Source organism: Dermacentor andersoni, chromosome 2, assembly GCF_023375885.2.
Source record: "Dermacentor andersoni chromosome 2, qqDerAnde1_hic_scaffold, whole genome shotgun sequence".
NCBI lineage: Eukaryota > Metazoa > Arthropoda > Arachnida > Ixodida > Ixodidae > Dermacentor > Dermacentor andersoni.
Window position 1 is genome coordinate 23,195,539 of NC_092815.1, and position 25,068 is coordinate 23,220,606.

General features: G+C 45.3%; 1 protein-coding gene across 2 annotated transcripts in view; it reads left to right on the plus strand.

Moving 5' to 3' along the window:
- Positions 1-25,068, plus strand: part of ash1 (histone-lysine N-methyltransferase ash1) — a 102,766-nt gene that overhangs the window by 46,052 nt on the left and 31,646 nt on the right. For both annotated transcript variants that reach the window (XM_050189917.3, XM_050189918.3), the window contains 5 exons: positions 4,359-4,526; positions 7,320-7,501; positions 12,277-12,560; positions 16,118-16,172; positions 20,045-20,177. In XM_050189917.3, coding sequence (XP_050045874.2) covers positions 4,359-4,526; positions 7,320-7,501; positions 12,277-12,560; positions 16,118-16,172; positions 20,045-20,177 — 822 coding nt within the window. The remainder of the gene's footprint in view (positions 1-4,358; positions 4,527-7,319; positions 7,502-12,276; positions 12,561-16,117; positions 16,173-20,044; positions 20,178-25,068) is intronic.

A 25,068-nucleotide genomic window follows, 5' to 3' on the forward strand; every position in this document is an offset into this window, starting at 1 on the left:
CTTTCTGGATGTCTGGAAACAGTTACGCTTGGACGACTACTTCAAGTGTTGCATTAGGATCAATTGTCTTGACTCAGTGCCAAGCACGTACGCCATATTGGCACAATGCCAGCAATGCTGTATGCCATTGCTGATGCGTGTGAAAGTGGTTGAGAATATACCGTATTTACTTGAATCTAGGCCGACCCCGATTCTAAGCCGACCCCCTAAGTCTGAAGCCAACAAAAAAAATATATATTACCTCGAATGTAGGCCGAACAAAAAAAGCAAGGACAGCGTTCACAAAATGCAAACAGCATTTATTGAATCTGAACGTGCAGAGCTCATTCAATGTTGTCGTCACTGCTGGACTCGTCGCTGTGTTCCTTGTCACTGTCACCTTCAAACAGTGTACTATCTTCGGTACCGTCAAGTGCATTAGACATGCTGCACTATTTAAAGGCGCGCATGATCAAAGTACCTTGGTTGTCGTCCCACGCTGCAGCTACCCAGCCTGAGAGCTGCGATAGCGATGCACATTTGATGCGGCCCATTGCCGTTAGCATGTGGTCTTCGTCAGTCAACCAGTCCTTGTAATATTTCTGCAGACGATCCTTGAAAGGTTTGTTGATGCAGACATCACGTGTCTGCAACTGGCCCGTCATGCTGCCCGGTATGACAGCGAGGTCCGTGTTCGCCTTCACATTGTCGGTCAAATGCCCATGGTAAGAGTCGACGACAAGGAGCGAGTTCTTTGTCAAAAGGGCTCCTGGACGCCGTCGCCACACAATCTTAACCCACTCTTCCACCATCGCATTCGTCATCCACCCGTTCTAATTTGCCCGCACAATGACCTTTCTTGGGAGTTTCTCCAGCACGCAGTGTCTTCCTTTTAAATATCATATAAGGAGGGCACTCATGTCCATCAGCTGTGCAGCACAGCATCACAGTTGCGTGCTGCTTCTCGTAGCCCACAGAGCACACCTTCATCTCCTTGGCACCCTTTTCATTCACGGTGTACGCCACTGGCATATCAAAATACACAGCCGTCTGGTCGGCGTTGCCGATTTGCCCAAGGTTGTAGCCTGCCGTTTCTCTCTTTCGCAGCTTGGCAGCTTCTGGGTGATTGAAGTGCGACGTCGGAGGCTGAAGCTGAAGAACTTCATAAATTTCTGAAGCCAGCCCCGGCTGCCTTTGAAATCCTTTGGCGTTGGGCCTCGCTCCCTCGAAAGTTCCCTAGCTTTCGCTTGGAGCACTTCTGTTGTCACTGGAAGGGCAGCTGCTCCCTGCGACCGAACAAAGTCGGCCGAAATTGTCTCCACGTCATGGTGACGGCCTTTCTTTAGTCCGCTAAATGCCATCCTCGTTGCGGTGCACGCAAAAAGCTGCTGTCATTGTCCCCTCCAATGATGGACATTTTTCTCGTCGAAGCCGAAGTCCCGCCTGGCTTGAAGGTTCGACGATGCCTCTGCGGCTATCACAACTTTTCGTGTGAAAGCGGCACTGTAGTGGCATCTGCTGCTTGGTGCCGTCGCGTTAACACCACGCTGCACACCGATACGGCCGACACGACACAGGTCAAAATGGCGACCTTGCTTGTGTACGATTGGCTACTGGCATGGCTAGTAGTGGCTGCGATACTGACTTTTCTAGATGGGGCTACCTATGCACCATATTTAGCAGTTTAAATGAAAAACTGCCGCTTTTTTTAAAATCCTCGAATCTAAGCTGACCCTAGAGTTTGGAATATGATTATTTGAAAAAAACTATCGGCCTAGATTCGAATAAATACGGTATTTCTGGTGCAATTTTGGATAGGCTTCATGTGCTGTATGCATAGCCAGCGAGCTTCTAGTTTTGTCATTTTGCTGATCTCGAAACTCTGCCTATCTTTAAATTTCTTCCGGTTTTACAGCTTCGGGGTTTACGAGGCTTTACTGTACTATGTTCCGGTACATGCATGTTTACACGGAAACCTGTGATTCCGACGTTAGGATGGTATTCTTCAAACCATTTTTCTAGCCCCTGCAGCACGTCCACTTTCTCATGCTTCTTCTAACATACCACTTCCTTCAATCTTTGCCGTCATCTATGTGACAATAGACAGTTTCAGTATAGCATAAAGCAGCAAACGCAAAGAGTTAGCGTTGCGTGCACCACAGTGCGCATGCGCTGTACGTAAACGCTGCTGGAGCTCTTACGTACGTACGCTATTTTCAAGATTTAGCGGTGAACGCTAACGCACGCAAAGGGAGCCTTACGTACGGCAACATGGCGGTGCCAGTCGAAGTGAGAGCTGCCCGCTTCGGATCTATCGAGTCGTCGGCCTGCACTGTTCGGCTCATTCATTCCCAACTAATGCTTGTGTTCGCTTTAGATTTGTGTGATGATGCTTCGACAGCGGCGTACAGGTGACAAATGGACGCTGTTTACGATATACGTTCTCGTTTAGCAGCGCAGTAAGGTTTAACGAGTAGGTTTGCTCATGTTTGCTCATGTTTGCTGTATCCACCTCGAGATGGCGCCCAAGTGTATTTCGCTCGTTCGCTTGGTGTAAAGCCGCATGTCAAGCTGATGCATTTCACATTTTCCGCGGCAAAACAAAGTAGTGTGGTCGGTGCAGTGGTCACAATGTGTGTGCGCTTTACTAACGATGACGACATGAACCTCCTGAACGAGGTTTTCGCCTTGAACCCATTCGGACAGACGTCAAGATGGGCGTCTGTTGCAAAAAAGTGGAAAGAAGTGGGAAATCCGCTATCTGTAAGCGAAATTGCCGGCGAAACGTCCCCTCCAGAATACACCTCGATATTCATGTTCTCGTGTTCTCAAGAGCAGGCCACCTCTGGAGAACACGTACAACCTGCGCGGTCGCTCTCGTTCCCGAAGCATGAGGGCGTCTATGTCATCCCAACTTAGAAAGTACAGGTAATATGGGTCCCACAGAACACTCGATCGCGGCATGCTAAGAATAATCGGTGTGTTTCGCGACTCTCGACAAAACGACACTGAAACCAAACACCTACATGCGTAATTAACGCAGCGACTGTGGCTTTGGACAAGCTTGACTTAGGGACACACTTGCGGATTCGGAATTGGATTAGCTCGACATTTCTTGTGGATTTGGCTTGCCAATATTTCGTGTTTTTACATCTAGATGGTGCCGTATATGTTTGCATTAACGTTAGCGCTTTTCTCCGTTCCGCTATTCTAAAACACTACCTTGTGCCGCGCAGTGCAGCCTTTCTTTGCGTTAGCGTTGCGTCGCACGCTAACGCTAACGCAAGCGTTTTACACTATCCTAAAACTGTCTAATATCTACAATTGAGCCAGGTAGTTAGGCATGGCTTACAAGGCCTTGTAAGCCATGTAGCCATGGCTTACAAGGCGTGTTATTGAATGTGCTAACTGAGTGATGCACTGAACGGAACCAAGTAAAGTTAAACGTCGACATAATAAATTTGGTAAAATAAGCAATTTGCTTTGTTATATTGAAATTTTATTGTATTGAAATTCGACCTTTTAGGCAAATAAGTACAGTTGCCAATCTAATTTTCTTACATGGGAGAGGCTGCAACGTCTTACGAATTATCTGGCAATTGAAAAGAGTAAATTTGAGTGAGAAAAAATTCGCGTTCAATTTGAGAGTCGGTGAAGAAAGATACGATTTCATGCTGTGTCAACATTATTTTCACATCAGCGGTACGAATTAAGCGAAGCCAGCCACGCTTTCACGTCCACTCCACCCCTGCGGCTGGTAGTGTCACCCACTGTAGAACGATGCTATCATAAAAAGCACCGGCAGAGGTGAGCAAATGCTTCATCTGCCTCTTGCTTCAGTGTGTCTCCGAAACTCAAGATTATGCAACCGCCAGTACTAAATGTGCCGAAAGACAGCACACACGATGGCATGCCATCTCGGCACACCCAATCTTTGTACACAGGGCTCATTATCTATAAAACAAGACATGCAGGCTGCATATACACTCAGACGCGCTGATAAGACATTCGCACGCAGCCACTGCCACATTTGTAAAGGAGACATGCGCCAACCTGCCCCCAACTGATAGTTTTGGCAAGTATGAAGTGTAGCATTCTTGGAAGTACTGCAGCAAGGGGAAAACAAGGGACAAACACACTTTATGTGTCTTCTTATGTCCTTGTCTTCCTCAAGCTGCCTTGTTTAAAGAACGCAAATGGGAGCGGGAAATGAAAATCTATTTCTCATTACAATTGTTTTGTCATGAATGGTTTTGTAGTACTCTGTGCACTCAGAAAAGTTTACTGTGTGTGCCTTATGTTAGACTGGATGTTCGTCTTGTTTGAGAATCTGGTGTGGTCGCAGAAGTTTTATTTTGTGTCTTGTCCTTTTTCTGCAGCAAGAGTGCAAGTGTGGGAGTGACAAATGTCGAGGCTTCATTGGGGGCAAAAGCCAACGCCTCAATCCTCAAGCTAAGGACAAGACCAAGGAAGGCACCAAGGGCACCTCAAGCCGTTCAGTTCGCAAGCAGCAGCGGGCACGCCACCCACTGCGCCGGAAGCGGGAGGCATGTCTCATCTACCTTTATTTTATCATGCCAGTTTTCACAACTTTTCTGGCCTTTATGCAGTCTCATGCAGCAAGAACTTTTTAACGTTTGTTTCAGAGCACTGGAAGAAATGTATGAATCATCTGAATCCTAAATTATATTTGAACATATATGAAGTCTCATGCAGCATGAACTTCCTAATTTTTGTTTCAGAGGACTGGAAGAAATGTCTGCATTATGTGAATACTAAATTAGATATGAACAAAGAAAGAGTATATAAATAATGTTTATTGCGCTAACATACCACTATTTAGTGCAGAAACAGAAAATTAGACAGAGAAATGTCACAGCAAATTTCCAGCAGCAATGCTCATTATGTTGTTCCAAGCTTTCAGGTTGCCCAGTGGTTCTAGCTCTCCATCATTGCATGTGCCCACAAGGATAAACTCGTTTCGGATGGCCTTGACAGCCCTTCACTATAGTCACGCGAAAAGCAAATCGACTGCATGCCTCAAACCTGCACCCAACTCCAGCTGAGGTCAGCCAGTGAAGATAATGGCCAACTCCTGGCTTTTGTAAACGTTGTGAAAGCTATGAAAGTCATGAGAACATCATTGCATCTATCATGCACTTGGTGGCACATTACAAGCTTAATTAAAAAACATTTTTTACCTGCATTGCAACTGAGGGGTTTACCATAAGGCAGTTACAACAGCAAGGCTTAGTCTGACCCAAGTGAGATAATACATTGCATCAAAATGCTACAGGTCTAGAAACACATTCTCCAAATGGAACATAATACATAAAGAGTTCTGAGATTGCAAATTAGTCTGAAAATAATCAAGAAAAATAACATGCCTAGGGTAACACTTGGCATTAACAGGAAAACTGAATACAAATAATTTGTTTAATGTAGTGGCAGTATACATGAAAAGCTGTTGGAAAAGAAATCTGCTAGGATATTAACTGCAAATGTCAATTCAGCGCACCAAGAAAATCTGATTAAAGGAGGTTTATATGACTGCATGGGGAGTTCATTCCATTGAATTGTCACATGTGGAAAAAATGAATTTTTATATATACAGTAGAACTTCGTTGATACGATCCCGTTATGTACGATTTCCCAGCGCCAGCGTTCACAAACGAGAACACGAAAAATGACCCAATAGAGTTAGTTACGCTTATTTTTTATTAGTTCATACGTTCCCATAAAACATGCGTTTTTCAGCACCAATGTTCAGTACATTGCCAAACTATGATCGTATGATATGGTTACCGGCCCCTAGATCCCATACAAACAAGAAAATGCGTGAGGCATGCGTGATCGAAACCAGTACTTAGCCACCCGCCGCGTCATCTTCATCCCAATACTCGCCCGTCCATGCCCACTCAGTTTCTTATTCCGGTACCAGCAAATCACCTCTGGGGTCATTACACACCGCATTCATAGCTATCGCCACCAAACCTATTGCGATAAGCATCTTCACCTGTCTGTTTTACAACGCGTCAAGCGTAGTGCCTTTGATAGTGTGCTGCATGCCATTAGTAGGCGATAATCCAAACGCACCGCCATTCCCTGCTGCAGGCAGCGCGATGTGTGTGTCACGTTTTGGTTTGGTGGCATCTGGCATTGCCCATCAGCTTGGTTTCGTTTTGGTTTCCTGTCGCTGTCTTTAAACACTGCGCAATGAGAAAACAACAAAATGTGTCTCAGGCTGCCGAAGCCCCGCCAGCTTGGCGCACATCAGTGTCTCGTGCGCAACGATTCACGCAACACTTTGCATTACATAGACTTCAAATACAGCTAAGCCTGGTACATTTTTTAGTTAGTTTAGATCATACATTTTCTCAGTTACTACATATTTTTTTTCGCATTTCTTTCCAAAATGTATGAACGAGGTTCTACTGTAGATATTTGTGCAGCTTTTTTCTTTATCTTTAGTGAGTTGTTGTGCTGTAGTAAAACATATGTTGGCGGGTAAAGCTAATCATCTCTGTGGACTGCACTGCAGTTTAAAAATATGTCCCAGAAGACAAATAATTTGAAGAATTGCTTACTATGTTGATAGATCACACCAGTTTAACTGTTTCTTTATTTCAGTAACACTACATGCGTATCTGTACTGTTTAGTTGTGAGTCAGGCTGGATGGTTCTGTATTGTTTCAGGGCTTTAATGATTGCACATTCAAGTCCCAAATTATGCATGCATATTCAAGAATCGGCAAGACCAGTCTCCTAAAATATTTTTAGGCGGATCATCAGGTCCACACTATACACATAATAAAAATATTTTAATAAAAAAAAACAAATTGAGGCAGCGGCTAATTTTCTGTACTGTTTTACTTTACGAATATTAAACGCAAGCGAAAGATTTGGTTATACTAAACAAAAATGTTAACAATTTTCTATTTGCCCTTTTAAACGTTGTCATTCTGGAGCCCAAGTTTTTTTCAGGAGAGTTTTCCAAACTGTGTGGCTGCGTTTTGTTGCCACAGTAGCCTCGGCAGATGATGCAGTTGATGAAGCATCTGCATCACTGAAAACTGTTCCCTTGATTTTCATGTGATTGACAAAATGTAGCAGTGGCCTCTCCTGAAACCCTCTGTGCTATCAGTGCCAAAAGATTGCATTCCAGCTGCTAGAAAACACTTGAGTCCACAATTGAGGCTCTTGCGGCAGTGCACGCACAGTGGCTTGCAAGGGATGTATCACTGATACCGAGCTTGCGCAGAACTTGCGGCACTCGTAAATGTTTTCCGGTAACTCCAGTAAGGTACTCCACTCACAGGCTTCTCATTGTTTTCAAGCAGGGAACCAAAGGTGAAGGCTGCGCAACGGTCACAGAGCCCACAGTGACAGCTCGGCTGAGCCAGCTCCAGCTGAAGCCCCTCTCACACCAGCAACGCTGCTTTGTCCAGAAGCACCGTTGCTTCCTGTTACGCAATTATGACCGTGCCAAGAGATCCTGTGCCAGCAGGCCGTCACGGGACCGGTGAGTGGTTACACTTTATTTGAAAGCTTTGTATAAGAAATTATCATTAAACCGGCATACAACATTGACCCCTTAAGGGCTCTCTTCTCCCCTGTCCCCGAAGAAACTGTACTATTAAGGCCAAACTACACGTACATTTGCGCTCGCGCCAACGCACCTACACTTGCAGAAATTGTGCACAAAAAAAAAACGTACACATCAAAGCTCGGCGTGGGCACGGATATCTCCTCCACCGGTTGGGCAAACGCAAGGCTCGCCGTCGTGACCTTTCGCATGCCGACAAATGTATGTGTAGTTTGGCTTAATGGTTCATTTTACTGACGTGATGTGCTTCAATATCGTGGTTATAATGCAGAAATATGACTTCAAATAGTGTGGAAATCTAATTCAATAGAAGCGATGATGATGGAGTGTCTACCACCATCTACACTGTTAAAAGAAATGTTTTCACTATGCATAACATGCTATCCTGAAAGTGGCAAAATACCCACGACAAAGTGGGCTGTGATAATCGTTCATGATGAGCTGAGTTTGCTGAGATCCCTTAATGGTTTAATGCTATCCATGTGAACTTTTGTTTTTCTTGTTGCGTCTCGTTTGCTGCTTGCACAAAAAGTTCCAGCTTTTATGGGATGCAGTCAAATATGGTCCTGTCCAATGCTTCAAAGCAAAGAATTAAAAAAACAGCAGGTATTCTCATGCTTGGGAGCCTTGGGTAGCCTATTAGGTTCTTGGAAAAAGCCAACCTTGTCATTAAAGGGCTCCTGATACGGTTCAGACAAATTTTGTAGACGTGTAGGGTACAGCTAAAGTTAATCATTTGCACCACAATTTGTGTGAAGCGTCTCATATTAGGAGAGCTACGGACGATTACAAGTTACCTTTCTTCATAGTCATGCATTTTCTCCTCAACTCGTTTGCCGAAGGATCGGGGCTAAGCTCTGCCTTCACTGGCTCTGGGTCATGATGGCACGTCTTGTCGTCGACTTCCGATTCTCTAAGAGCGCACGCGCGAAGCCTCTCCAAACTCTCCGCCAGATGCTTGGCAGTCGACCCCAAGCGAGAGCTATTGAAGCACCGTGCATTGCGAGCATTCTGTCACAGCGCCAAACGTGTCTGGTATTCCGGCAACCACAGGTGAGCTAGGTGGTTCAACGGATAGCTGGAGGCATAAACTCAAGCTGATGAAGGAACTTTAGCATAGACGTACGTGAGCGGCCTGATCAGTCTGTGCGGTCCAGCCACCTGTTGGCGCAGAGCTTAACTAGCAAAATAAAGCGCTAATATTGCTCTAACCAAGTGCAAAACATTTTAAATATCTACAAAGACAATGTGTTAACGATTACACTCCTGCGAAAAATTTACACCAGCAGCAAAAAAGAATACATTTCGTTACTGCTACTATGTGTAGCTGAGCTCTGTGCCACGAGGTGGCTGCACCATGCAGACCATTTGCATTTGCGTTTCTGCTTATCTTGTGAACCGGCACTGTCAAACGGCCAGGCCCTGTCCCCTTACACTTGCGTTTACCCGAATATCGGACTCGCCAAATTTTATTGCGGTAGTAATCCTCCGGTGTAATGTGACGGCCGCAAATGCACGAATCCTGGCGCCGATTAGATAGCGGCAGTCCGATGCGCTGCAGCTGGTCCGCTCATCTGCTGCCTCGCAGAGGGACACAATGTCGCAGCTTGACATATTGCCAGTCGCTACGTTTGCAGCCCACAACCCAGCAAAGTCGAATCATGGTGCTCACGAAAAGACTGAGACTGACTCCGACTGCTCAGCTCTCGTCAAAGTGGAGCACATTGTAAAACAGGCAGACGACGCTTGCTGTGTGCTGGAAGTGCTTGACCCTTTGAGGGTCGAATTATTTTGAAAAAAACTTTCCCAGGTGGTCAAATTACTTTATTGCGGATCTTGAATGTACAAGATGTATAAAGTCGGGAATAAATAGCTTAAAAAAATTAGGAACAGTATTTTCGTGTCGGCATCACTCAGAACTGCAAAATGTTCAATAGTATTTCAGAGTGTGGTACTCCTTGAAACACGGCTCTCCGCACAGCGCCTTATCGCAGTCTGCACACCTAAAATGCGTCTTATGTTCTTCTCTTGGAGTGACGAGTTGTGTTGGCGCACACATGACATCTTCTCTGCATGTGGCTGCCTTGGGCAGAGGTCTGAGGCACCCTCTCGCGTAAGCGCGTTGCCGCAGAGAGGGAGAATACCTCGTGAGCGGCGGTGATAAACAAGCTAAGAGCAGCGCCGATCAAGATAGAAATCAACTTCTGCCGCCCCTGCGATAGCGTGCCGACAAAGAGAAAAATCATGTTTCGTGCGCCTCCGTTGCGATCACGCGGCGGAACCGAAAGCATGTTGTTGCTGAGAGTGAGAATACCTCGCGAGCGGCGGTTATAAACAAGCTAAGAGCAGCGCCAATCAATATAGAAATCAACGTCCACTGCCTCTGCAAGAGAGTGCCGACAAAGAGAAAAATGACGTTTCGCGCGCCTCCGCTGCGATCACGCGGCAAAACTTAAACCGCAAAAGGGGTGTTGCTGCAGTCTGTGCAATGCGCTGAAGCTCGAAATCAGTTCTGTTCATCTCCCCAAGAAGGTAGCACAAACTTTAAACACTTCTTGTAAGTCCTAAGAGGTGGCAGCACCTCCCACTGAGCACGCATCGTCATTATGGCGAGAAATTTCAAACGGAGGGTCGAAACCGTACCCGTACGGCAAAGACATTGCGGGACAGGAAACCGCTGCCATACATGTACGGCAAAAACCTTCAAAGGGTTAAGTGTAGTGAGAAATTGTTCTTGTGCATTACCTTCCTGTTATTTTCTTTTTATAAAAATAAATTAACTGACATTCCAACTATTACGAACAATATTTGTTCGCCATAAAGTTGGAAAAATTATTGGTGACACGCCCTGGGCAGCCAATCGGATAGCTCTCCCTACTAACGTCATTGGGGCAAATGACATCAAATGGGTAGGGGCAGCTTAAAATTCAGCCTAGCGATGTGCTACGGCCGGCAGTGATGTACTTTTTTAGAACCTTATAATAAATTACACACTTTACGCGGAGCACTTAGATGCATCAATTAATGATTAGAAGGACCTACTCTAACGATTTGGTACGTTTGTACAAGATGCTCAAAATCATTTCAGGGTCCCTTTAACTAAAGACTACGTCAGGCAGCTGTGCTATCAGTACCCAGTTTCGTGGATCACTAGCTACAAATGTTGCTGTCATCCTGTCTTGTCAGGGACAAGCCACATAATTTTGGAACCATAAATGTGATACTCAGTTGCATTCCGAAAAAGAGTTACCCAATGAAAAAAATGTCAGCGCAACCTCCACATATGGGAATTTACCTGTTACATCCCTCAGCAGTCACCAGGATTATTTCTCCTGTCACCTGGTTCATAATTTGTGAAAAGTTGGTTAGTTTCAGCATCACTGAGAAACTTCAGATTCAATTGAGGTCAACTCCCGGGCGTTGGTTGGCGCAACATTCGACTCCCTGCGCGGCCGTCGGCAAATTACCCCGACTGGAGAATGTTGACATCCTGCAGATAAGAACTATGATCTTAAGTGCATGCAGGATATCTTTGAATCACACGGAAACATTGAAACGGTTTGTAGCGGAAAGTGAAACTCTATACTGAAATCTGATGAATTGAAGTTGACTGCCATGTCAGTGCTGCTTCCAAAGTTAAAAAAGTTGTGCGTGGAGGCATGAGAATTGGTAGAAATGTGATGTTTCTATAGATGAGCAGTATGTGACGTCAACGCCATCTTGGGAACTACGGGTGCCCATCGTGTCAACCATGCCTCTTCTCCAGAGGGCCTTTAAAATTCCTTGCACAGCAGAAAAAGAAAACAGAATAAATAGTCCCTGAATAACGTAATGGCACCAGCTGTCTAAGGGCGCCTAGAAAGCATCAAAATACAGATTCGTAAGCATCCATAGTGGGCTATCGATGGGAATAGTTGCGGACTGAAAAGTGTTGAATGTAGTTCTAAGTTCACACACACGTAAACAAACAAACAAAGATTTTTTGCATTATATTCATGAAAAGACGGTATTGCCAATAAAGATCACTTGAGAATTGAATGCTGGGCTACTTGGTATTTTAACATGAGAACCATTTTGAAATACAGCTAAACAGGACCGCACAACAGAAAGGAAGACGAACACAGGCACAAACTAACAACTTACTTAATTGAAGCCAGACCCACAGGTATATATAACCACAAGCTGCACAGATGCACCGTTACAAGAAAGAATGGGTTTAGTCGAACAGGAAGTGATTAAAACCAGGTGCAAAAGGAGTTTTATTTCTGCATGATACAGTGAAAGCGATGTTTCGCTTACGCAATCCTGACCAGCTTTTCTGATAAAAAATGCCTCAACGTTTCACAAGCGGTTTCTCGCTTGCTCTTGCCTAGGATTTTCACGCTATGGAAACATGGTTCACAAGTGGGACAGCTACTGCAATAGTCAGCAAGATGTGTATTCTCTGTATTAGCTAGATTTCTTGCGTGAAAAAAAAGAAAAAAAAAAAGAAACGCTTGTGAAACGTTACTGCCAGACCTGTGGGTCTGGCTACAATAAAATCAGTTAATTTGCGCCTGTGTTCTTTTTCCTATGTGTTGTGCCGTCCCGTTGCGCTGATTTTCAAGATGGTTCTCATATCACTTGAGAATTTTTCCTAAAAGGTCGTCCAACAAACCTTTTGCAAGTCCCGTTTGTGCTTATGTGCGCAGGCAGTCACATGGAACTGGGTCTGAGCTAGTGGCAGCAGGTGGCAAGAAGCAGTCTGCTCACCCAGCTGGCCTGGGTGCACATGTGGCTGCGTCCACCAGTGCAGTAGAGGAAGAAGAAGAGCGGGAGGAAGAGGCCTTCAGGACACAGTTCACTGCGCTCAATACATCGCGGTCAGTGCGCACACGGCAACTGGCCCGTGCACAGGAGAACACCCAGCTGGCACGAACAGCACGCCTGGCACAGGTCTTCCGAGACATCTGCAGCTCTGTGCTAGCCTGCAAAGGTACCAGAGGTCTTGCTGAGAATTTTCTCCGATTCCTTTTTTACTGTCTACAGCAAGTGCACTCCCACTGATGCACTTACCAACAAAGTGGCAGTGTGTGTAAGACGCTATCCTTGTACAGGTTTTGAGTTCATATTGAACATCGCAAATAAACTGTAAGTGTAATTTAGTTACACCTTCATCCAGTTAAACTTCGACAGAATGAACTTCAATATAACGAAATTCTGGATATAACAAAGTAAATTTACTTTCCGCGACCTCTTGTCCATAGAACACTCATGTAATTAGGACTTCAATAGAACGAAGTGTGTTTGTATGCGATTTCAATATAACAATATAACAGCAAAGGAATGCCGAGAAAATAAATGGAAACTTCCATGGACGCAGATGGTCATATGATTGAATTACAAGTGGCTGTTTGCAAACACCTCTCAAATCGCACAAGGCGTGACAAGAGCGACTGCTGAAGTGAACCCACATCATGTTCCAAGTGCGATAAGATCCTATCGTGCACTTTGTTCTTTAGGTGCAAGTGAAAGTCTGCGAGGGTGAGGAATAAAGGTGGTGGCTCCACGTACAAGCAAATGGAAAGAGGGGAAGGGGAGTGAGCTCGCACTAATGCGATCAAGTGTGTACGAGGGGGCGGGGGGCTGGGGCGGGGGTGGACCCTGCTTTAGAAGTAACCTGCCGCATGTTCAAAGAGTGGGTGTGCCGAGATGGTGTGGCATCATGTAAGCTGTCTTTCTGCGTGTTTAGTATTGGAGGTTGCATAATCGCGACTTTCGGTGACCCGTTGGAGTGAGAGGCAGAAGAAGCATTCGCTGCCCGCTGCTGGCACTTTTCATGATAGCGTTGTCCCAGTGCGGGCAACGCTATCAGCTGCAGGGGTGGAGTGCACGCAAAAGCGTGGCTGGCTTCACTTAATCCGTACTGCTTATGTGACGATATCGTCTACATGGCATGAAACCGTATCACTCATTGCAAAGTCCAGGGTGTCTACAAACCGGGAAAACTGGGAATTCTCAGGGAATTTGAATAGTCTGGAAACACTCAGGGAAAACTCGGGGAATTTGTGCTTTAGTCAGGGAAAATTAGCTGTAGCTTTATTGAAAGGGAACAAAAGTCGTGTTAATGCTGGCTCGAGTAACAGAGGAATCACAAAGCATCGTCATTGACGCGGTGTCATCGGCACAATGTATTGCCAGAGCAGTTAACGATCGATTTTCCAGATGCCCGATTTTTCAGATAGGCCCGATAATTCACACGGCTTTGCGGCACCACCACATACTCCATATAGTCAGTGTATATTGCCTTGACTGCAGGTCTGAAATGGCACCAGTCAAAGCCACCACCCCTGTCACTTTGATTATACCGCCGCCTCGAACCAGCGCTCTCGCACGCAGATCCGCTGGCAGCCGTAACCACCACCGCGGCAACGTTAGGCCTAGCTGCGTCTACGTTCGCTATTAAGCTTCTTGCCATACGGTGCCGTGTTTTTCATTGAAAGAATTCGCCACTGTCAGCAATGGCACCGACTCCGCCTTTGTAATCCTCGCGAGTGGCTTCGAAGCTTACAAAGCACAGCGCGTTGCGTAATGCCAGTCTCCGAAAGTTAGTTTCGCCTCAGTACAACAGTATTAGGCGGTGAAGCATAACAAGCGTGGGAAAGGGCAATTGTCACGGGACACAGTATGTATTCCTTAATTATACACGCGTGCACCCCCGTCTCATGTCAAGGTACGAGCACCGATATGCCTAATAAGTGTACTGGCACGCTTTAAAAGCTTTTCAGATGTGCCTGTGGCAATTTTACCCTGCAAGGGCAGTTAAAGACATGCATTCATTTTTTTTCGGACTGCCAGATTTTTCGAATGTTTTTGCGGCCCCTAGGGAGTCAGAAAAATAGAACATTGACTGTATAACTGACCAAGAGGATGCTTAAAATGATCCATGGGGTGAAAGCGTGGCAGAAGGAGGATGAGAACAGAAAGGACCGACGCACTAAGGAATTCATGGGAAAAGAAGTGTGCCGCCGCCTCCTTGAAGGAACTTGAGCTCAAGAAACAAAGTGTTGGCTGACGCCGAGATGCAGGTGTCCCTCATCCAAACCAGAATAAACTCTTCAAAGCAGTGAAACTCAACACTGAGATGTGTACGGGCTGAGAGTATGTCAGTACAGCTGAGGTTGACTTCCCAGCTGCTGAGAGAGAATCTTAGTTGTGACAAAGTTCAGGCTTCATACCGATGAGCTTGCTATTAGTTGAAAGAAATAGCTCATATTCAAAAATATTTACTTATGTATACATCTCCTTTTCATTTGTATTTAAAGATGTTCGACTTAATTTGGAATGAGTGTTACCATCTTTTTCGCTATGCATTTTACTAACACCTTCCTTCTGTTTTCTTTTTAAATAAAATAGATATTACTCCTTACTATTCAAATTGGATTAAGTCATTTTTTTTCTTTCAACATGCTTACTAGAGAGTGACAGCATCGGGCAACATGGTGTCAGCCTGTCTTGACATAAAACAAAGTTCTGGCTCATTCAGGGAATTTTGAAAAAGGTGCTTAGGGAAAACCTGGAAAACTCAGGGAATTTGTAAATGTCAACTTGGTAGACACCCTGGCTGTCATTCTTCTCTTATGTCCTTTATCATAAACACTAAAAAAAAAAAAAAATGTGTTGTATTGCTTTCTTGCAATCCAATCCATTTATTTCTTTGTGCATTTCTTGTCAACTGTGAGTGCGCAGTCCTAGTACATCCAGTTAGCATTTAGACTGCAGAGTGTGTTGTTAGGTGGTGTGCACTTTCTGTGGAGATTGACATGCATACACATCCTTTCCCATTTGCTGTCTGTTGCATTAGTGCTCAAAGGAACACATCCACCACTACAATCCACAGCCCTCTTTCTGTAACAACTATACTTTTATGTGTTGTAGAGCGGATCACTGCTGTGATCATGATTGGCTTAACTGTGCTCTGATTTCTCCATATTCAGCTGAAAAAAAATTAAAGATTGAAAAGAAATGATAGCGTAAATATGTGGCAATAGTTTTCTTTGAAGTGAAGATTACACGGAGGATTGGGATGCCTTGATGCATGGATGCATGCTGTGTGCCCTACGCAGTATTATATATCGAGACAGACAGAAAGAAAGAGAAATCTTCAAATTGAAGATGTGCTCAGATAGGGTGATAACAGCACAGCTTTGAGAGCACACTGGTCGCATCAACATGCGCAAGCAGTGCAAGAACTCGGGCTTCGAAACAAAATGACAACACATTACATCAGTGGCAATAAAACAAAGTAATACAAACACATCGCATAGCAATCTATAGCAAGGCTAGCTATTCCAGTGCGAGACAGTCATTGTGTGCATGCCATTAATGTGTGAATGCCATTTGTTTGTTGTGCCTGACTTAAATCATTTGAGTTTTGTGTTGTAATCCCACTAGAAGTGTTCCATTTAAAGCAAGCAGCTGCTGAATGTATGGTCTCTCTCCTCTTTTTCTTCTTTTTGTACCAAGCTTAAACATATTTTGCATTGTTTTCAGATGAGAACGGCAAGGTGCTATCAACGCCATTTGTTAACCTGCCATCAAAACGAAAGTGAGTTTGTTTCTGTTACATTTGATGAAACAACACTTGCCTATCCTGTTTACGATGGCCATTTGTATGTTTAGTCAGGCATGCTTATAATAAACCTCAGTTAATGTAAATGCGGCTTATTTGCTGCATACTGCGCGCATCCCGAGATCATATTCATGGCGGTAGGTGCAGAAAATAGCCTTGTAGCCTCTACTGGCCCCTGCAAAAAAATGCTGTCCTTTTTCTGTCTTTTTTTTTTTTTCATCTTGTTGTTTCTATGTCTCTCTCTGTCCTCTTCTCTATTCTTGCTTTCATGGATAGTTTTTTAAGTTGAAATGTGTCCAGCTGTAATGCATTTAGTAACATGTTAAACCTTGCGTGAAGGCAGGAGCAATCCCCAGTTCACAAGTAAAGGCAAAAAGGGTGGTGCAGCATGTATGAATGGCACCCTTATTTCTTAATTAAGGCGAAAGCCTTATACACCTCATGAAGTGAAAAATCCGGCATCCGGCGTTACATCCGATGGTACCAAAACCCACATAACCAAGTGATGATGTCACATTTTCGGCGCTGGAACTGCTGTGGCTCACACTGCGAAATCCCGCAGTGAAGTAAAGTGAATGAAGTGCATTAAGGTGGATTAAAGTGAATTAAGGTGGATTAACGTTGATACAAGGTAGAGTAAGGTGGATTAAGGGTGGCACAAATTAGAGCAAAGTGGATTAAGGTAGGTCTTTATTTAAGTTGACAACTTAGAGAAGCCATAGTGCTTAAGCATTCAAATCACGTTAGCTTAAGTGACTGTGAACTTTTGTGGCTGACACTTCACCACCTCACTGTCATAGTTTCAATTAAGCTTGTGTGGAAAGCATCTTTGTGGGATTTAGCTTGTCATGTATTTGCCAGTAATAGGATGAGCGCACGTGCCATATAAGGTTGTTTGAGACAGTACGTTAATTGCCCTTTTATTACTGCAGAAGCGGTCTGTGGGTAAATCTGCCCATAGAATTAGGATTAAGCAAAATGTTCGGCAGCACGTTACATCCTGTAACACATCAAGTTGAAGCCTGCTGCACACTTGGTAATGCGCGGTGTCGCATCATCGCATTGCTGATTTTGCAGTTCCGCTTCTTTGGCTCGTTTTCGACACTTAGCTGCGGCTTTGCGTGTCTGTATAGCGAGGTCAGACTCGTGCCAAAGACGTTTCTCTTCAACTTTACGTTGCATCCTCTCAGCAGGGGATTAAAACGTATGCCGTTCTGTGTGCTGCGTTGGTAATTTCAATGGATGCATGCACTGTTTGCTTCACTTTGGTGAGCATTTGTAGCCTCAGCCTTACGGAGGTATGATCCATTGGATATTTTGCTTACCTCTGGTTAACCTCCCTGCCTTTCTCTGCATTATTTTCTCTCTCTCTCTTTGCTTGCTTATGAGGGTATGAGCCATTGCAGGCTATCTGGGATGATCCACTTAAGGCTTTCGCCTTAAAAACTACATCATGGCCTGACATGGTTAAGCTATTGACAGCGAAATGGCATGAACTACACATGAAAGATACACGGACAAGTGCTGACTATCAACAGACAACTTTATTGAAAGCACACATACAAATAAGCGATGACGCACATGACAACTACAGAAAATTACATAGTAAACACGCACTTGGCAATAAATGACAATATCAACAAATCCCTAAAGATAGTTGTCTAGGTAATCTATCTCCGACTCATGGAGCGAAACAGACGGACGCATAACACACGCATGTCTCCTGCCTTATCAATGAAGTAAGTTTCTACTATCTCTCGGGCTGATTTACCCTGTGCCTCGATAGTACTTTGGTTTTTGAAGGCACTGGAGTGCAGCCGCTCCCGCATTTATTGCAGTGCAAAAAGCAAGATTCGAAGACAGCTGTCTCCTCAAGGAAGCGATATGTTCCCTAAAGCATACGTTGACGTATCTTTCCATCTGGCCAATGTTCCACGCATTGCACGAGACGGGAAATTCATACACCACCCACCCTTGTCTTGCGTTGAACATGCTTTTTCTAGTGTTCAATGCTACACACTCGTGGTTCCTGATCTGCCTCCTCTGCCCCCATTATGCATGGCAGCACAAATCCTGCCCAACTTGTTCTTCACTGAAAAAGCGACATTAATACCATGCCGTGCTCCAACCTTCTTTAAACAGTGTGAAAGGCCGTGCATATAAGGAACGCTTACCACATGACCGTCATTAACAGCCCTCGCTCGCGTTCTCCCACTACTTTTGCTTTTCAATTTCTCCAGAGTCCTTTCAGTCAAGAAGGCCAAATTACATACAGAATATTCCGCCTCGCCTAGTCTTCCCCACTGTCTAGTAAAGCTTTCCTCCATCAAATGCGAGCAATATTTCTTCAAGGACGCAGTCAAACAGGAGCAAGCAATAGCACTTTTAACAACTTTCGGGTGCCCTAAGCGAAAATCAAGAACAGGTTTAACAGACCTGGGAGAATAGATCCAGCAGGTCTGTGGTCCCCCAAATGTGAATCATCGTCACACCATCACGTCATCATGTCACATGTATCATCGCTTATTTACAGTAGACTCCCTTGAAGACGAACTCAAAGGGTCCATGAAAATATGTTTGTCTTATCAGAAGAACAATTGGCAACATGACCAGGTGCATCCAAATATCATACTTCAAAACGGTAAAAGAAGTAGACTTACAAAGAAGGAAAAATGACATAAAAAGCATTTATTTAGCTGAACTTAATGGGAAAAGAAGAAACGAGGCGAAGCGTCGTGGAGGAAGAAGGTAGGTGGAAGCGCGCTGGGTTGACCTCCTCTAGCAGTTCATACAGGTTTTGTTTGCGATATGGACATACTGGCTACGTCTTGCAGTAACATTGCCCTTGTGCGCCGTATGCTGTGTGTGTGTGTGTGAGAGAAAGCGTTCGACGATGAGCCGATGATGGCGGCTCAGTAGGGTGCCTTGATGTGCGAAAGTCCGGGCGCGGAGCATCGAGGCACCCTAACCTTCAGGATTGGTAGTGGTGGTGCTCACTATGTATGCTTTCAAGAAAGTTGTCTGTTGATAGTCAGCGCTTGTCCGTGTATCTTTCATGTGCAGTTCGTGCCATTTCGCGCTGTCAGTAGTTTCAGTATGGAATACAAACGTGACCGACGTACTGTCCTTCTGACATTGTGGTGCCCAGCCTGCCCCCTTCAGGCCAAATGTTCAGTTTATGATCTATTTGCCTGCTTTACGGGAAGTGAATGGTGTTATAGACTTCCACTTTCCTTCTGTTACCTTAGCAGCAAAGTATGGGTTATATTTTTATGGTCTTCTTGAGATACAGCTACCCACCAAGGCGTACTGGTAATGTAGTTGTTTTCCTTTCATGTCATGGCTCATACCCACTAGGGGGTATTGGCCAGGAATCAGGTGGATAACATGAAATGACCATAGAAGTGATATTTCACTTGTAAAGTTCTAGCATTTTTCCAAAATAAATACCCTGGAAAAGGACTAAATTCTGTGTTACTGATACAAGAAATTAAATAGGGTAGCATGAATTAAAAACTATGAAAAATATATATACATATAAAACAAACAAGTTTAACAGGGCATTTGGTACTGTCATGCCTTATTAAAGAAAGTAGGGGGCAACCACACATAACTGGGCACTAGCTCAAGAGATTTCAGCTTAGTTGCAGATGCAATATCTTGTGACATCTACTCTTCGGAAATATCTTGAGAAGACCTTGAATGTCATTGAATGTTTGAGGGTGGGGAGCCTGTACAAAATCAAATTAGTGTATCACACAAAGCTGTTGAAAGCATGCAACGATGTTGCTTTTGATTGGACTTGTTAAAAGGTATTGTAATGTTCACTTTTAACAATTTGTTAACAGGTGCCCGGACTACTTTGAGAAAATCCACACGCCAATTGACCTCAACAACATTGAGAAGAACATCATTACGGGGGAGTACAAGGACCTGGAGACTTTTGCAGCTGACTTCAATCTTCTTTTTGACAATGCCGAGGTTTGTTACAGAATGTATAGACCGTTTTTTCGTAGGTGCCGCCATATTGTGAAGCAGTGGCGCCACCTATGAGCAGCGCCATACTGGCTTGGGTGAAAGCGCTCTTTTGCATGGCAGCTATACGCTCGGCGGTAGGTTCTGGCGTTTGTTTTCGCGGTCGTGCGGTCTGTTTAGTATGACGTGTGTCTTCTACGTGGTAAAGGGTTCTGTGAGACGTGCTGAAGTTATTTAAGGCGTCGTGGCCGAAATTTCTGCTGGCGTTGAGGTGGACGGAACACGCAGCGCATGCGTGCGCGCGCATATTCGAGCCTACAATCAGCCTCGGAGATCAATTGTGTATTTCTGAATGTTCCAATCACTAATGTGACCTTATTGCAGTATTATCCTCTATTTCTGAGCTGCGGTTTAGGAGCCATGAAACATACGCGACGATCGTAACAGCGTGAGCGTGTGTACCGTTCTGCTACGATATGAGCTGTGATGTTATACTTTGACAAGCGTTCAAACTGTTCACTGCAGGTTACATTGCGTGACTACTTGGTTCGATGGATGAGGTTTCCACCCCTGAAAAAAATAATTTTGGCAAGTGATAGCAGCATACCTTGCAGTCTGAATTACGCTTGTCCTAAGCAGTGGTAGGTGCTGGATTACATATATCTTTGTTCTATATACCGCATGGTCGAAGCATACCGCATCAGCGGTTATATATTTATAAATGTTGTGCGGCGTGAATATGCGAGGCCCTATTGCGGCGTTAGCCCATTTTCTCTTGCTTTTTCGAGAAAGAGGAGGATAACCGAATTTCTTTTTCGGTTGTGTTCGTTCCATTCTCTACGACGCACTCACACGTATTACGGAAATTTTGTCCTCAAAAATAGGCATCGCATTCTTTTTATGCGATCCCTCATATATTATGGCTGTATGCAGGCCAAAAAGGCAATGCCGAAGCGCACAGCTTACATATGTACCGTGCTGGTTCACCAACCGCAGTGATCGCTGTGTTGAGCAGCGCCATCGGCCTCATGCAGGAAGGCTACCGTAGACATATGGTAATTTGAAGCCTACTAGACTTGAAAGGCGCGAGAACGATGCCGGTGCATCACAAATATTTGATTGCGCCTGCCGCTTAGATGTTTCGTGGTTGCCTTAGGTTGGCCGTGCAAGAGCATGTGCCCTTATGCTTTGTTTTACTCCCTATGCCAAGCGATCAGATATTGAGCAGATTTACCATTTCATGCTGCTAATACAGAGACACCGGTTTTCTTTGTTGAATTAAAACCGATATAAGCAAAATAGTTCACAACACATACAAACACCGCGGCTGATAAAACGCATCACATTTTTGCGCCCCCAAAAGATATTTCTGCCTACTATAGTTACCGATGCACCGAAAAGCTTCCCTGACGACCTTATATGAATGGACATGGTGTAAATTTCGCAAAGTACCACCTAAAACATCTCAAAATCGTTCTGCAGCACGGGACAGCAATGCTTTCAAGCAGCGCCGCGCCGGATCACCCAAGCCAGAGAGGAGGAAAGGCTCTCCGCGCGCCCTATCCTCCTCGCCCGATGAAACAGTCTATATACACATTTTAGCACTTGCATTATTCAGGCACCTATATGTTTCCTTTCAAAGGAAATGGAAATGCATTGTTACTTTACTTTTGACAGAGAAACTATATCTAGCAGCACTGATGGTTCTCTATGGACGCATGTAATATACAGTGGAACCCCGGTTATACGTCCCCCGGCTTTGCGACGACCCGGGTTTTACAACGGATTAGCGTAGTTTCGGCGAAGTCCCCATAGAAGCAATGCATTAAAAACCCCGGATATCTGACATAATTTTACGCCTGACCCGCGTTATACGACGACCCTCGCAAAGCGCGGGACGGAACTCTCCCTCACTAGCAGCTGCCCGCGACGCTTGTTGTGCTGAAATTGCGCCTTTACTTCGCCACAATCACTTTCTCCCTCTCTTCCCGGTGGCATCGCGTTGGAGAAGCCTTTCTCTCCCCCCCACCAGCAGCCGCCCACTGTGCTGAAATAGCACCTTTTCTTCTCCACAATCACTTTCTCCTTCTCTTCTTGGCGGCGTCGCCTCTTGTCGCGTTGAAGCGTTTCTCTCCCCCCCACCAGCAGCCGCCCGCTGTGCTGAAATAGCACCTTTTCTTCTTCACAATAATTTTCTCCCTCTCTTCTCAGCGGCGTCGCCTTGCAGAAGCGTTTCTCTCCCCCCCACCAGCATCTGCCTGCTGTGCTGAAATAGCACCTTTTCTTCTCCACAATCACCTTTTTCCTTTCTTCTCGGCGGCGTCGCCTCTTGTCGCGTTGAAGCGTTTCTCTCCCCCCCACCAGCAACCGCCCGCTGTGCTGAAATAGCACCTTTTCTTCTCCACAATCACTTTCTCCCTCTCTTCTCAGCGGCGTCGCCTCTTGTCGCATTGGGGAAGCGTTTCTCTCCTTCCAGTTTCCCAGCAGCAGATCGCCGGGAAGGTAGCGCGGAAAGGTGTAGGTTTATCGCATGTGTTCTTTGTCGTAATCCTAGCGACCAGTGTTCAGCGGAGCTTTTGAGTTGTGTGGAGCTACGCGACGCAGGATGTCCTGAAAGCGGACAGTTCTGTCGCTTGGCAATAAGCTGAATATTATCGAGGAAGCGGAAAAGCGGCATGGAGCCACGAAAGCCAGCATTGCCCGGGACCTTAAGATACCCGAAACTTCGCTTAAGACGATCCTGGCAAACAAAGCTGTGATATTGCAGAATGCCAACAAGTTCGGGCTCAAGCGAAAAGTGGCAAAAGAAGGACAGCATGAGAAGTTAGTAAAAGTTCTCGTCAAGTGGCTGCATCAAGCACGGAGCTCTGCGATCAACGTTGATGGCGCCATTCTAAAAGAAAAGGTGTACCTTGTGGCATTGTGCCTGGGCATCGACGACTTTCAAGCATCGAACAGGTGGCTAGATCACTTTAATAAACGAAACACGATTGTGTACAGCCACCCCTGTGGAGAAAGCACTTCCATGGACGTTTCGACGGTGAACGAGTGGATGGAGTCACTGCCGGAGATGATTGCTGCATACAAGCCCTGTGACGTTTTCAACGCCAATGAAAGCGGTATTTTTTACCATATGCAGCCTGAGCAGACCCTTGCGTTTAAGGGTGATAGCTGTCATGGTGGCAAGTGTAGTAAAGAGTGTGTGACGGCACTATTCTGTGCTAACGAGGACAGTTCCGAGAGGCTGCCCGTGCTCGTTGTTGGAAAGTTTGCAAAGCCAGGTTCTTTAAGAACTTGATGACTCTGCTGTGCAGCTACAACTTCAACAAAAAGGCGTGGATGACGTCTTCGCTCTTCAGCGATTTTTTGCAACAGCTGGATAACAAAATAGGTGCTAAGGTAAGGAAAATATTGCTTTTCGTGGACAACGCACTGTGCCACCCACCCGATAGGTCCAGCCTGAGGAACATAAAGGTTGTTATTTTTCCGCCCAACTGCACAAGCCGGCTGCAGCCGCTAGATGCCGGTATCATTAAGTGCGTCAAGCAAGGGTACCGGAAGCGGCTAGTGCAGCATCGGCTGGCGGCTATGGAGTGCAGCGAGCTGGAAAAAAAGATAACTGTGCTCGACGCCATGCATTTTATTGCCAGTTCGTGGAACACAGTGTCTCAAAGCACAATCGGTAACTCGTTCAAGCACTGTGGCTTTAAGCGAGCGACTGCCTCCTCTGTTGGGGACGCAACAACCTCGATGCCGCTTGAGGTCAATGCAGGCTTCGGCGACGACGATTTCGAGGGTTTAAACCTCACCATGACCTTCGCCAAGTACGTGGAGGGCGACGACAATGTTGCGATCTGCAGCGAGTTGTCGCTAGATGACGCCATTGAGGAGGCTTTGCCCAGTGCCGACACCGCTGCGACATCGGATGAGGACAACGACGACGCCACAGATGCCGTGCCTGTGCCTACCATGTTCGCCGAGGTGCTATGGCACATAGACTGCATTTGGAACTTAATCTGTTCATGCAGCGCCGCGGAGGACCTCCTTTTGGACGTTGCCCAACTCGAGTGAAAGCTCTTGGTTCACGGACCAAACAAGGTCCAGAAGAAACTTACCGACTTTTTTTAAAGTTCGCGCTGGCTGGCAGGAATCGAGGCAGTGTGCAGTGGAGTGCCGCGAAGGTTCGTTTGAATAAAGCATGATTGGTACCTGTACTGCAGCATTAATTCTTATCGGATTTACTTTTTTGGTAATTTGGGTTTCAAAGCCCTGCAGAGTATTTTAGTAGTTTACATTGAAGTTTCTCGTAAATTCGTCGCGCGATATAAGTAGTATTTTTATAGGCATAATTTATGTTTGGATTTTGTGACACCCGCATTTTACAATACTTTTTCGCGGTCTTGAGAAAGTCGTATAATCGGGGTTCCACTGTAGTTGTTCCTTTATTTGAAATTAACCCTTTGAGGGTCAATGATCTAAATATACGGTGTCACGAACAAGTTCAAAAACGGTCGATGCCGTATATTTATGGCACAGTCTGTACGTTTAAAAAGCGCGCCAATTTCCTAACGTTTTCTTTTCGGTCATGTGCTGTCACTATGTGGGAATACAGGGAATTTTTTTTGCGCGCCTCCCTCTCTTGGTTTTCATTGCATGGTTTGTTATAGAGCTAGTTTGCTCCCGCGCGTCTATATACTACCACGCACGCAGGCGAGCGGCGGTTTGGGTTTTGTTTCGTGGGCAGTTTCGGCTTCTTGCGCTTGCAAAACTGGTGGCTATCTTGTTACTAATCGCTCAAAGGGTGACCGCTTGTTTCTCGTTCGTTTAGTGCTCACGGGGGTGCACATAGGAACAATGTCGCCATGCATGCGTTTCCGTCGCTTTATTTTTTTTTTTT